Source organism: Drosophila erecta, unplaced genomic scaffold, assembly GCF_003286155.1.
Source record: "Drosophila erecta strain 14021-0224.00,06,07 unplaced genomic scaffold, DereRS2 tig00000000-arrow-pilon, whole genome shotgun sequence".
NCBI classification, from domain to species: domain Eukaryota; kingdom Metazoa; phylum Arthropoda; class Insecta; order Diptera; family Drosophilidae; genus Drosophila; species Drosophila erecta.
Window position 1 is genome coordinate 1,092,318 of NW_020825194.1, and position 12,898 is coordinate 1,105,215.

Consider the following 12,898-nt stretch of genomic DNA (forward strand, 5'->3'; position numbering starts at 1 on the left):
TTCTGGCGCAATTCTCTAAAAATCTGCATTCAAATTTAGAAATTTATTTTTTTTTAATTTTTTTGTCATTTTTCTGATGTTATGATGTTGTATAAATTCAAGAATACTGAGAAATGTCCCCAGGCTGAAGTTCTAAGCTCCATAACTCAACTTATCTTAATCGGATTTTGAAGTGGCATACCTCTAAACGTTTCTGGAGCAATTCTCTAAAAATCTGCATTCAAATTTAGAAATTTTTTTTTTTTTTAATTTTTTTGTAATTTTTCTGATGTTATGATGTTGTAGAAATTCAAGAAGACTGAGAAATGTCCCCAGGCTGAAGTTCTAAGCTCCATAACTGAACTTATATTAATCGGATTTTGAAGTGGCATACCTCTAAATGTTTCTAGCGCAATTCTCTAAAAATCTGCATTCAAATTTAGAAATTTTTTTTTTTTTAATTTTTTTGTCATTTTTCTGATGTTCTGATGTTGTAGAAATTCAAGAATACTGAGAAATGTCCCCAGGCTGAAGTTCTAAGCTCCATAACTCAACTTATATTAATCGGATTTTGAAGTGGCATACCTCTAAATGTTTCTGGCGCAATTCTCTAAAAATCTGCATTCAAATTTAGAAATTTATTTTTTTTTAATTTTTTTGTCATTTTTCTGATGTTATGATATTGTATAAATTCAAGAATACTGAGAAATGTCCCCAGGCTGAAGTTCTAAGCTCCATAACTCAACTTATCTTAATCGGATTTTGAAGTGGCATACCTCTAAACGTTTCTGGAGCAATTCTCTAAAAATCTGCATTCAAATTTAGAAATTTTTTTTTTTTTAATTTTTTTGTCATTTTTCTGATGTTCTGATGTTGTAGAAATTCAAGAATACTGAGAAATGTCCCCAGGCTGAAGTTCTAAGCTCCATAACTCAACTTATATTAATCGGATTTTGAAGTGGCATACCTCTAAATGTTTCTGGCGCAATTCTCTAAAAATCTGCATTCAAATTTAGAAATTTATTTTTTTTTAATTTTTTTGTCATTTTTCTGATGTTATGATGTTGTATAAATTCAAGAATACTGAGAAATGTCCCCAGGCTGAAGTTCTAAGCTCCATAACTCAACTTATCTTAATCGGATTTTGAAGTGGCATACCTCTAAACGTTTCTGGAGCAATTCTCTAAAAATCTGCATTCAAATTTAGAAATTTTTTTTTTTTTTAATTTTTTTGTAATTTTTCTGATGTTATGATGTTGTAGAAATTCAAGAAGACTGAGAAATGTCCCCAGGCTGAAGTTCTAAGCTCCATAACTGAACTTATATTAATCGGATTTTGAAGTGGCATACCTCTAAATGTTTCTGGCGCAATTCTCTAAAAATCTGCATTCAAATTTAGAAATTTTTTTTTTTTTTAATTTTTTTGTCATTTTTCTGATGTTATGATGTTGTATAAATTCAAGAATACTGAGAAATGTCCCTAAGCTGAAGTTCTAAGCTCCATAACTCAACTTATATTAATCGGATTTTGAAGTGGCATACCTCTAAATGTTTCTGGCGCAATTCTCTAAAAATCTGCATCTAAATTTAGAAATATATATTTTTAAAATTTTTTTGTCATTTTTCTGATGTTCTGATATTGTAGAAATTCAAGAATACTGAGAAATGTCCCCAGGCTGAAGTTCTAAGCTCCATAACTCAACTTATAATAATGGGATTTTGAAGTGGCATACCTCTAAATGTTTCTGGCTCAATTCTCTAAAAATCTGCATTCAAATTTAGAAATTTATTTTTTTTTAATTTTTTTGTCATTTTTCTGATGTTCTTATGTTGTAGAAATTCAAGAATACTGAGAAATGTCCCTAAGCTGAAGTTCTAAGCTCCATAACTCAACTTATATTAATCGGATTTTGAAGTGGCATACCTCTAAACGTTTCTGGCGCAATTCTCTAAAAATCTGCATTCAAATTTAGAAATTTTTTTTTTTTAATTTTTTTGTAATTTTTCTGATGTTCTGATGTTGTAGAAATTCAAGAAGACTGAGAAATGTCCCCAGGCTGAAGTTCTAAGCTCCATAACTGAACTTATATTAATCGGATTTTGAAGTGGCATACCTCTAAATGTTTCTGGCGCAATTCTCTAAAAATCTGCATTCAAATTTAGAAATTTATTTTTTTTTAATTTTTTTGTCATTTTTCTGATGTTATGATGTTGTATAAATTCAAGAATACTGAGAAATGTCCCCAGGCTGAAGTTCTAAGCTCCATAACTCAACTTATCTTAATCGGATTTTGAAGTGGCATACCTCTAAACGTTTCTGGAGCAATTCTCTAAAAATCTGCATTCAAATTTAGAAAATTTTTTTTTTTGAATTTTTTTGTCATTTTTCTGATGTTCTGATGTTGTAGAAATTCAAGAATACTGAGAAATGTCCCCAGGCTGAAGTTCTAAGCTCCATAACTCAACTTATATTAATCGGATTTTGAAGTGGCATACCTCTAAATGTTTCTGGCGCAATTCTCTAAAAATCTGCATCTAAATTTAGAAATATATATTTTTAAAATGTTTTTGTCATTTTTCTGATGTTCTGATGTTGTAGAAATTCAAGAATACTGAGAAATGTCCCCAGGCTGAAGTTCTAAGCTCCATAACTCAACTTATAATAATCGGATTTTGAAGTGGCATACCTCTAAATGTTTCTGGCTCAATTCTCTAAAAATCTGCATTCAAATTTAGAAATTTTTTTTTTTTAATTTTTTTGTCATTTTTCTGATGTTCTGATGTTGTAGAAATTCAAGAATACTGAGAAATGTCCCCAGGCTGAAGTTCTAAGCTCCATAACTCAACTTATATTAATCGGATTTTGAAGTGGCATACCTCTAAATGTTTCTGGCGCAATTCTCTAAAAATCTGCATTCAAATTTAGAAATTTATTTTTTTTAAATTTTTTTGTCATTTTTCTTATGTTATGATGTATTAATTCAAGAATACTGAGAAATGTCCCCACGCTGAGGTTCTAAACTCCATAACTCAACTTATATTAATCGGATTTTGACGTGGCATACCTCTAAATGTTTCTAGCGCAATTCTCTAAAAATCTGCATTCAAATTTAGAAATTTTTTTTTTTTTAATTTTTTTGTCATTTTTCTGATGTTCTGATGTTGTAGAAATTCAAGAATACTGAGAAATGTCCCCAGGCTGAAGTTCTAAGGCATACCTCTAAATGTTTCTGGCGCAATTCTCTAAAAATCTGCATTCAAATTTAGAAATTTATTTTTTTTTAATTTTTTTGTCATTTTTCTGATGTTATGATGTTGTATAAATTCAAGAATACTGAGAAATGTCCCCAGGCTGAAGTTCTAAGCTCCATAACTCAACTTATCTTAATCGGATTTTGAAGTGGCATACCTCTAAACGTTTCTGGAGCAATTCTCTAAAAATCTGCATTCAAATTTAGAAATTTTTTTTTTTTAATTTTTTTGTCATTTTTCTGATGTTCTGATGTTGTAGAAATTCAAGAATACTGAGAAATGTCCCCAGGCTGAAGTTCTAAGCTCCATAACTCAACTTATAATAATCGGATTTTGAAGTGGCATACCTCTAAATGTTTCTGGCTCAATTCTCTAAAAATCTGCATTCAAATTTAGAAATTTTTTTTTTTTTAATTTTTTTGTCATTTTTCTGATGTTCTGATGTTGTAGAAATTCAAGAATACTGAGAAATGTCCCCAGGCTGAAGTTCTAAGCTCCATAACTCAACTTATAATAATCGGATTTTGAAGTGGCATACCTCTAAATGTTTCTGGCTCAATTCTCTAAAAATCTGCATTCAAATTTAGAAATTTTTTTTTTTTTAATTTTTTTGTCATTTTTCTGATGTTCTGATGTTGTATAAATTCAAGAATACTGAGAAATGTCCCCAGGCTGAAGTTCTAAGGCATACCTCTAAATGTTTCTGGCGCAATTCTCTAAAAATCTGCATTCAAATTTAGAAATTTTTTTTTTTTAAATTTTTTTGTCATTTTTCTTATGTTATGATGTTGTATTAATTCAAGAATACTGAGAAATGTCCCCACGCTGAGGTTCTAAACTCCATAACTCAACTTATATTAATCGGATCGTGGCATACCTCTAAATGTTTCTAGCGCAATTCTCTAAAAATCTGCATTCAAATTTAGAAATTTTTTTTTTTTTAATTTTTTTGTCATTTTTCTGATGTTCTGATGTTGTAGAAATTCAAGAATACTGAGAAATGTCCCCACGCTGAGGTTCTAAGCTCCATAACTCAATTTATATTAATCGGATTTTGAAGTGGCATACCTCTAAATGTTTCTGGCACAATTCTCTAAAAATCTGCATTCAAATTTAAAAATTTATTTTTTTTAAATTTTTTTGTCATTTTTCTGATGTTCTGATGTTGAAGTGGCATACCTCTAAATGTTTCTTGAGCAATTCTCTAAAAATCTGCATTAAAATTTGAAAAACTGTCACATTTCTTTTTAATTTGTTTACACAATTTCTAACGATATTCCAGAAAATGTTGAAATTTCTCGTTTCCACTTTCACTAGCTGAGTAACGGCTATCTGATAGTCGGGGAACTCGACTATAGCATTCTATCTTGTTTATTAATGAATTTGTGACAATCATTGATGTATAAATAGACGCATGTACACGTTGACTGATTAGAGCCGTGTTTCCCGTTAAGAGTTTCATATCTTGCAACTCAAGCACGTAAAAGATGAATCAGCCAGAGCATTTTAAGTTCCAAGACCGGTAAAAAGGCGTGAAATTGCTATTTGCACAAATAAGGGCGACGTCACAAGTGTGGCGTTACTTCCATGCCTCAAAGGGGTCCGTCGGATTTGTCTTCAATTGCCGAGGTCGTGTTAATCACAATGTAAACTGTATCAAATGCCGCAGACTTGAGGTCTTTCCGTGAGTAGTGTGTAGATATACAAAAAACTGGGGTCGATTAGCGCTCGTGGTGGCAGCTGATAGCAAACACCGTGTAGAGGTACAGGCAAATCTAATCGATCGCCGGACAGCTCAGTGTGCCGCGATATTTCAAGACGGTTGGGCGTGAAAAGCACTATCTGCCAAAGAATTTGTAAACAGTTTCGGAGAACTGCCAACAGCTGTGGCGCCTGAATCATTCGCCATGAATTTCAACTGGTGTGTAGGGCTCTTTTTGGTCTTGGCCTTTGTTTCGCCGATTTACTCCGCTTGCCCAAAGGAAATGGAAATGTGCTTGAGAAACGGAACGTACTTGTACTGTGATGAAGAGCAAAGTTATTTTACGGATGAACAAGAACAAATAAATCTGGTTTACTGTACGTCCATGTTCTGCGAGCCGGAGGAGTTTCACCATGACTACATAACGCGTAACCACGATCAGACACCTCACCAGAACAAGTGGAAACGGGCCAGAATCGGCGAACGTGCCACGCTGCACGATGTTTGCCTACTGCGAAACGGAATGCCGGTCACCAGGGAGTGTAGAGTGCAGAATAACCGAGCCCACTGGGAGTCCATCGAGCACTGGGATCCCGTAGTGTGTCTCAGGCGCTTCAGGGAGCACACGATCAGTGGCGACTTGAACAGCCTGTATGACGATGTTCTCGAGGGCAGAAGGCGCACCAATGATTCCAAGGGGCGTCGCGAGATGACTGGCATCATGAGGGACATGTTCAGGCAGAGGGATAGGACGCTTCTACCCGCCGATGTCCACATGACAGGCCAAATGTTTGGCACCCTGATGCTGCAGGACAAGGATGCGACGGTCAGTGCGGATTTGGTCAGTGTCTGCAAGGAGATAATGTCCTGCGACAGCCAGGTTCTCAGATTATCCGCCCAGCTCAACGCCACCAACTCGCTGCTCAGCCAGTTCGAGAGCTACATGGACGCCCTTCCGGAGCAACTGGTTCCCAAGGACAGATGCGGCAAGGTAGTGGCCACACCGACCAGTGATGAGACAGAAACGGCTACAACCGGAGTGGAAACGTACAACTTCTCAGACATCGGTGTCCAAGCTCTGATTACCGGCAATATCAGCGTGTTCTTCGCCAACCCCGAATGCGATCGCATAACTGGTATAGCCATATTCTCCGCACCGGGTGACCAGCGAAAAACCTCCGCCAGTGGCTTCTGGTACCGCTTCATCCGGTACTCAGATGACTTGGCTAAGGTGAAGGAGGAATCCAATCTGGAGACAGCTGCCTTTCTGCCGGAGAACCTCTGGCGGCAAGTGAATAGCAGGGGAGCTACCTATCTCATCTTTAAGGTCTATGCCCACGATGCTCTGTTCGTGGAAACCTCACTGCAACGCACTCGCAAGCCTCGCAGCAAAGTAATCTCCATTTCCATACCGGGACTGACGAGTAAGAACTACTTTTGAGTTTTTTAAGTTTAGTTTATTACAGATTCGAACTAATTGAACATCTTTCTATTTAATAGGCAACAAACTTTCTCTGCCATTGCCCTTTCTGCTCCGTAATGAAAATCTTCGCAATCCGGATGCAACGGCCTTCAGTTTTGGAAGTGGATGTGGGTACTGGAACTATGAGACCTGGTCAACCGAGGGAGTAACCACTGGAAGCAGTTCGGACCTCTTGAAAGACGCCATCATCGAGTGCCACACCTACCACCTCACACAGTTCGCATTCCTGGTGGGTGGAAGCTATCGAATCAACGACCTTGGCGAGGATGTTCTCATTACGCCCATCAATGAGAAAGTGCTGGACATCATCTCGATAGTGGGCTGCAGTCTTTCCCTCCTGGGTATACTGGGAATATTCCTCACGGCCGCACTCTTCAAAAGCTGGCGCAGTCAGGCCTCCACAAAGGTATTACTGCATCTTTCCCTGGCTATGTGTCTTCAGATGGTGCTGTTCGTGTTTCTGAACACAGATGATGTGTCCGAAGCGCTCGTGGTGAATGGAAACATAGTTCGCTGCGTGGCTCTGGGAGCTGCCATGCAGTACTCCATCCTAGTCCTCTTCAGCTGGATGCTGATCATCGCCTTCCTGCAGTTCCAGCGCTACGTCACAATTATCGGAATAGAGAGACCACCTCGCTATATCCTGAAGGCCGCCATTGTGGCCTGGTTACTGCCCTTGGTGCCCACCCTGCTGGTGGCCCTAATAGATCCCGATTCGTACGTTCCCTCGGATGCCCAACTTTCCACGGACACTGGCATCTGCTATCCATCGGGATATGGTCTCATTTTCGGAGTGGTGCTACCCGTGACCTTGATTACTGTGTCCAACCTGGTGATATTCGTGTATGTCTTCTATAGCATCTCGCACTCCTTGAGCCAGAGCATCCATAAGAACGAAAAGAAAATGGTGATCAAGCAGATTCGAGTGTCCATAATGCTCTTCTTTTTGCTGGGACTCACCTGGATCTTTGGAATATTCGCCTTCATGCAGGCAGGGGTGGCCTTTTCGTACCTCTTCTGCATCACGGCCACTATGCAGGGATTTGTGATGTTTATCTATTTTGTCCTCTTGGATTCCGCGAACCGTCGGCTGTGGGTGGGTCTGATTTGCCCCACCAAGATGGAGATGGATGTACAAAAGCGCACCACCGAACTCCAGTCGATGACCACCTCCTCCACCAACTACGCCAGCAGATCGCATCAGTAGGTATGGCTAAATCCGTATTCCCAAACGAACAAAGGTCCACGACCCATGTATCAATAACGTAAAATTTATTCTAATTGATTGCCATTATGTATAGGTCTCTAATTTAAAATTTAAAATAAATACTAATGTAAAATGAGACAATGCTGCAAAAGATTCATTTTATAGAATATTTGACTGAGAAATTTGACTGTCACAGGGGAGTGGTTATCTATTCCCCATTCATTTTCCATTTTCCCAGTACTCAAGCTTCCAGCAGTCGATTTCTCTGCTGCCGAGCATCCAGTAGCTGGCAGGAAAAGCTGTGCACCTGGTAAGTGTTGAGGCCATAAAAATTTAAGCAAACTCAAGGCTTTTGAGTCTACAAGTGTGCACTTTGATTCCATTGCCGTGATGTCATGTCATGTGGAACGAAATGAACTTGATTTGAAGCCATGCTCGATTGGTATTTGCCACTACAGCTGGTTCAAGCTCAAAAGTTTTCCTATTTAACTCCGGCTGGAATCCCGGAAAGAAGACCCCCCTTTTTTGGGCTCACAATTCCGTTTTAAAATACTTGTGCTTAAGGCCATTGGCTGTCGTCGTAATCTGACTTAGACAGTAGTGCACTTCAAGTCCTTTTAATGCACTAAGCTGCGGTTCGCAGTGGAAGCTCTTAAGCCGATTACTTTCGATACTGTATTGTGAAGCCACATATTCTGCAGTTATTGGCCAATTAAAGAGATATCGATTAAAATCCTCATCACGCAGATTTTACTTCTTATGCAACAACCAAGGATTAAATTCTAATAAAAGGCTTAAAAGAGGTTATGAACTTTAAATATAAAACATTAGTAAATTCATGCCAGTATTTTTGCTAATAAACTTAGGTAAGCTGACTGAATGAAAACCAAACCCATTTCAATTTAGAAAGTTCCACTCTCTTCATACTCGCACAAACAACACGGAATGTATATCAATTGCAATCAATCAGAAAGGGAAAAGCATTGAGGACTCGCCTCCATTCAAATGGAGAGACAGTGAAAGTGAAAGTGAAAGTAAAAGCGGAGCCGGGATTTCATTTTCCACTTTTACAGCAGCACTCTCCAGCTGCCAATAACTCGAGTAGTCAGTAGTAAACTTCACTTTGTTGCAGAACTTCTGCCAACTAAGGCTGAGCACCTGGTTAGTGCCGAATTCGTGCACTTTTTATTAGAGGAATGTTTGCTTTCATCCCAGCAGCAATCATTCGAAACTAAATGAAATGACTTCAAGTGGAATGAAATGAGTTGGGAGGCACGCTTGATTGCATTCCGGCCATTCTTTTGACCTCTTAAAGTTGCTCATCAAACTCTTGAACTACATTTTAAATTAGTCGTGCCTAATGCCACTGTCTGTCTGCTGGAAATGGCTGACTGGCATTTGCGGAGAGATCCCAAATCAATTTTCTACTGCAAAGTGCAATTTTGAAAGAAAGCTTCTAAGCCGATTAGCGCCAATAGCGAACAACTAAGCTGTTTGAACAGGTACCTGTTCTGCGAAGTTACATGCTGGCAAACTAATTGTTGCTAAATAATGCAGTTTTCCTGGCCAGCAGCTTTATCAAAAAGGCGGAGCTAAGAGGATTGTCAATAGAGAATTTTAAATGATTTCTGCCTCGATTAGGTGGTGAATAGAGCGAAGTTAAAGTAAGCATATACAACCAATCCAAGCCTAAGGTCCAATGACCTAGAACTTTTGGCTCGGAGACTCTTTAACTTTACGTTCACCTGTTTTCAGTTTTTTGCACATTTAAAAGGACACACCCACGAGGATAGGCCAGGACATGTGCTGCTATTAAAAATTATTTTCCTTTGCGCATTTCTGAGGGCGCACGGCAAAGTATTTTACGATTCGAAACGTGCAAATGGGCAGCCAGCCGGAGTCGAAGTCGAAGTCGGAGTCGAAGTTCCTATGAAAGCCATTCCCTTGGACGCAGCACACCCGTATGTGTGGCTGATATTCCGTACGTGCACCCACCACATGAACCCATAAATATGTATTGATTTTCCATTCTCCTTATCGCCGGCTGAAGAAACTGGGGAAAGTCCTCGAGTCGCTGGAGCTTCAGCGGCAACAATGGCACGAGCTCCAAGACAGAGTTATGATTATGAAAGTTTTTTAATGCGGCGCAAAGGGGGCAGCCCACGAAATGGAAAATAAATGCGAGAAATTTGCCGCAATTTGCGACGCCCTGGAGAGTCACTGAACCGCAAAGCTGCAGAAATGTTGTTTATCAAATATTTATCGCATTCGCATACCGCATTTCGCTGGCAAATTGCAGCCAGACATGCAAATGGCGAAGCAATGCAGGCAAATACAAAAGAAGCTCTACATTTTTGCAGTTTCGCCAGTTTCGCCAGCTTCAGTTTATCATCAGAATTGAGAAATTGCCCGTAATCCGAGTGAGACATGTCTACATCACGAGTTCATTAATTCCGCCTGAAAATAGAAAATAAACTGTGCGTAGTACTACTCCCCGAATTTAGTAGAACCCATATGCTTCAGCTCCATTTGGTCTGACTAATGGGCTAAATGCGCCCCATTCTGCTGCCAGTGGCATGTGTGCCGAAAGTTGTGCAAAACGCTCATAACAAATGTGTTAGATGTGCGGAAATTTGTCAAGAGCATTTGCCACAACAAAACACGCGACTTACCACATGTGTGGCATTCCGTTCGCCTGAGTTTGTATCAAAAACATGAACTCTGGATCACAACGGAATCGTTTCGTGTGCAGAGAAATTATATAAATATTATAAACAAAACCAGCTACAAATATTCCTTCTAATTTATTGATGGAATATGTTTGTTTGGCAAAAGATTTATAACAGCATCGCAACAAGGAATTTCCCTTTTCTGGAAATAACAGAGAAATTCTCTATTTAAACTTTGATGTTTTGTGTGTTTTAATAATAGGGATTGGTACCATTCAGAATGAATATTTTTCCCCGTGCAGCCACAATGAAAACTCCAATTTATAAACTAACCGAATATTACGTACACAATCTTCACGGCTGAGTTATTTGCGGAGTAATTATGGCCAGCACAATAACGAAATGTCATTTCAGTTGCAGCGCTGGGCAGCTGAAAACGTGGCCAACGGCACTGGCCGGCCAATTAAAACTGCCAAAAACTAATGCCACCGCAAAACTACGGTTTCCAGTTTTATGGCAGCGAACTGCCCGCGAAAGATACACTTGAATTGTTCTACAATGTGCCAGTGAAATCGAGTGACTGTAATTGCGCAAAATTGAGATGTGAAATCCCCTGGACCAAATGAAAACCATCGGGCGATTCCCCATGTTTTTCGCATTGGTTGCATCGAAACTTATTACCAAACAAATGGGCAACAGCTGCCGCGGCTTAAATCGGCTTATGAACTTTGGGGCCGCTAAGCCTTTTAGGCCTAATTGTAAAGGACACTTGAGAGGCAAAAAGGACTGCCGTGCCCGCATCAAAGGCAGTATTTTTTTAATATTTTAATTGGAAAAAGGCAAATTAAAATTGTCGCCAACAGCAAGGGAAACATAATTTAATATTGCCCAACTGCGTGGGTGCCATTTGAAAGGGTTAATCAGCAGTGGTTAAAAGATATAGGCCATCTGTTCCTAAACATTATCTTGCTTTGGTGCTAAAAGCTATCAGATAAACAAAAGTATGGAAATTTGTGCAACATTATTGGTTTACTGGATTACAGATATCGAGATAAATAGAAGCCGCTAATTCCTTATCTTTAAAAGCTTTATCAGGTTTTGTCACAGCCTCCAAACTCATTTAAGCTTTAACTGCCAGACAAAAAAGTCTTTGCGGTTTGGTGGTATTTTACTTGGAAGCAGAAACAGATTTCTGCGGCGAAACATTAATAAATCATCAGAAAAAGTGAAACTAAGGAGGATTTTTGTGTTCTCGCGTCCCTTTTGCCATTTCATCTCGGAATAATTAAAGCAAACAGAAATGAATTTGTGCACGTGCTGCGTTTAAGAAATTGCTTTTTCTACGTTCCACGTTCTCTGGGGCGCTCTTGACTTAGCCGCCTTTTCTGGCCTTTTATGTTTTGGCTGGTATTTCCTTTTGGCCAACCCCTATACAGTCATTCCTTTTTTTTTTAATTTTCGCCCGAGTTTGCACAAGTTGCCCCATGCCATTTGTTGCTGGATTTTGTGTCAACAGCACAAAGCCGCACACATCGCCAACAGTTGCCCCATTCCATTATTCCATTCCGCCTTTATGTTGTGCAACGCAATCCAAGACAATAGTTGCACGAACTTAGCGTGCATGTATGTATGTATGTATGTATGTGGCACTGCAGGACGCAACTCCTTGCGGGCATTCATATCTGCCAGTCGGTCTCTTGGGACCTAATACGAGTATGCCCCGCCTGTTCTTTGTTCTTCCGCCAGTTGGCGAAACAATGAAACGCAAAGCGGAAAAGTTTACAATTAGCTTGTCAACAATGGCCCGGCGTACGCGGCGTATGCGTGATGTGCTGGCAGTGAACCCTCCATTCTGCAATGTTTTCGGGAAATATTCATAGCTGCAACCGGGCAGCTTGGAGCTTTTCAATTGGAATCCAAGCAGCAAAGTCGCTAGCTTGCTTCACATAGAAAAAACCAAGCGCTGTGCAATTACTCTCAAATATTTCCACTACACCTCGACGATTAATACAAGCCGCATGCAACTTAGTGAACGCCCCTGGCCGACAGCCAAATGAAGACCCAAAATAATTCCGAAATTATTTTGGTAAATGTTCTCCATGCCAAGCTTAAAATCTTTTTGCATATTTTATGCGAGCACCCCGAGCCAGTGAAGGGGAAAATAGTGATGTAATAAAAAGTGCGAAGTAAGCGGGTGAAAGGGGACAAGGGGTTAAGTACCACAGGCAACATGTTGCCGGAAGTGTTGGCCCGCTATTTACACGGGCAAAGTTGTACGCTTTCCTCGGCGGAAAAGACTTTCCCAAAAATTCGTGTGTGTGCGCTTGTCGAGGAAAAGTTTTCCAGCACAAAGGGGTTAAGTGCAGAGCCCCGTATTAGGAATTGTGAAAGTTATGGCTGCTTCGGAAAGTGCATATACCAAACATGATATTTAAGCCTTGCGGTCTATTTTCAAATTGCTTTTCCAATTGTATAAGCTACTGTAGATACTATCAATTCTGGTAGGTAGGACAAAAAATCCCCTATATTTTATGAATAATTACACACGCCTAGATCATTTAAATCTATTTAAGTACCTGAACAAAGCTATTCGGTGTCAGTTCGTG

At 39.4% G+C, this 12,898-nt stretch overlaps 1 protein-coding gene across 1 annotated transcript; it reads left to right on the forward strand.

Moving 5' to 3' along the window:
* The first annotated feature begins 5,025 nt into the window (after positions 1-5,025).
* On the forward strand, positions 5,026-7,768 carry LOC6554938 (adhesion G-protein coupled receptor G7). The gene is made up of 2 exons (XM_001981083.2): positions 5,026-6,357; positions 6,434-7,768. The coding sequence occupies exons 1-2, from the start codon at positions 5,139-5,141 to the stop codon at positions 7,621-7,623; spliced, it is 2,409 nt and encodes an 802-aa protein (XP_001981119.1). The 5' UTR covers positions 5,026-5,138; the 3' UTR covers positions 7,624-7,768.
* Positions 7,769-12,898: the final 5,130 nt, after the last annotated feature.

What these genes read in the sequence shown, in the direction of transcription:
- LOC6554938 (XM_001981083.2), top strand. Translation starts at nt 5,139, where the DNA reads ATGAATTTCAACTGGTGTGTAGGGCTCTTTTTGGTCTTGGCCTTTGTT. An exon ending in TTCCATACCGGGACTGACGA is followed by an intron (nt 6,358 to 6,433) that starts GTAAGAACTACT and finishes TCTATTTAATAG; the next exon opens with GCAACAAACTTTCTCTGCCA.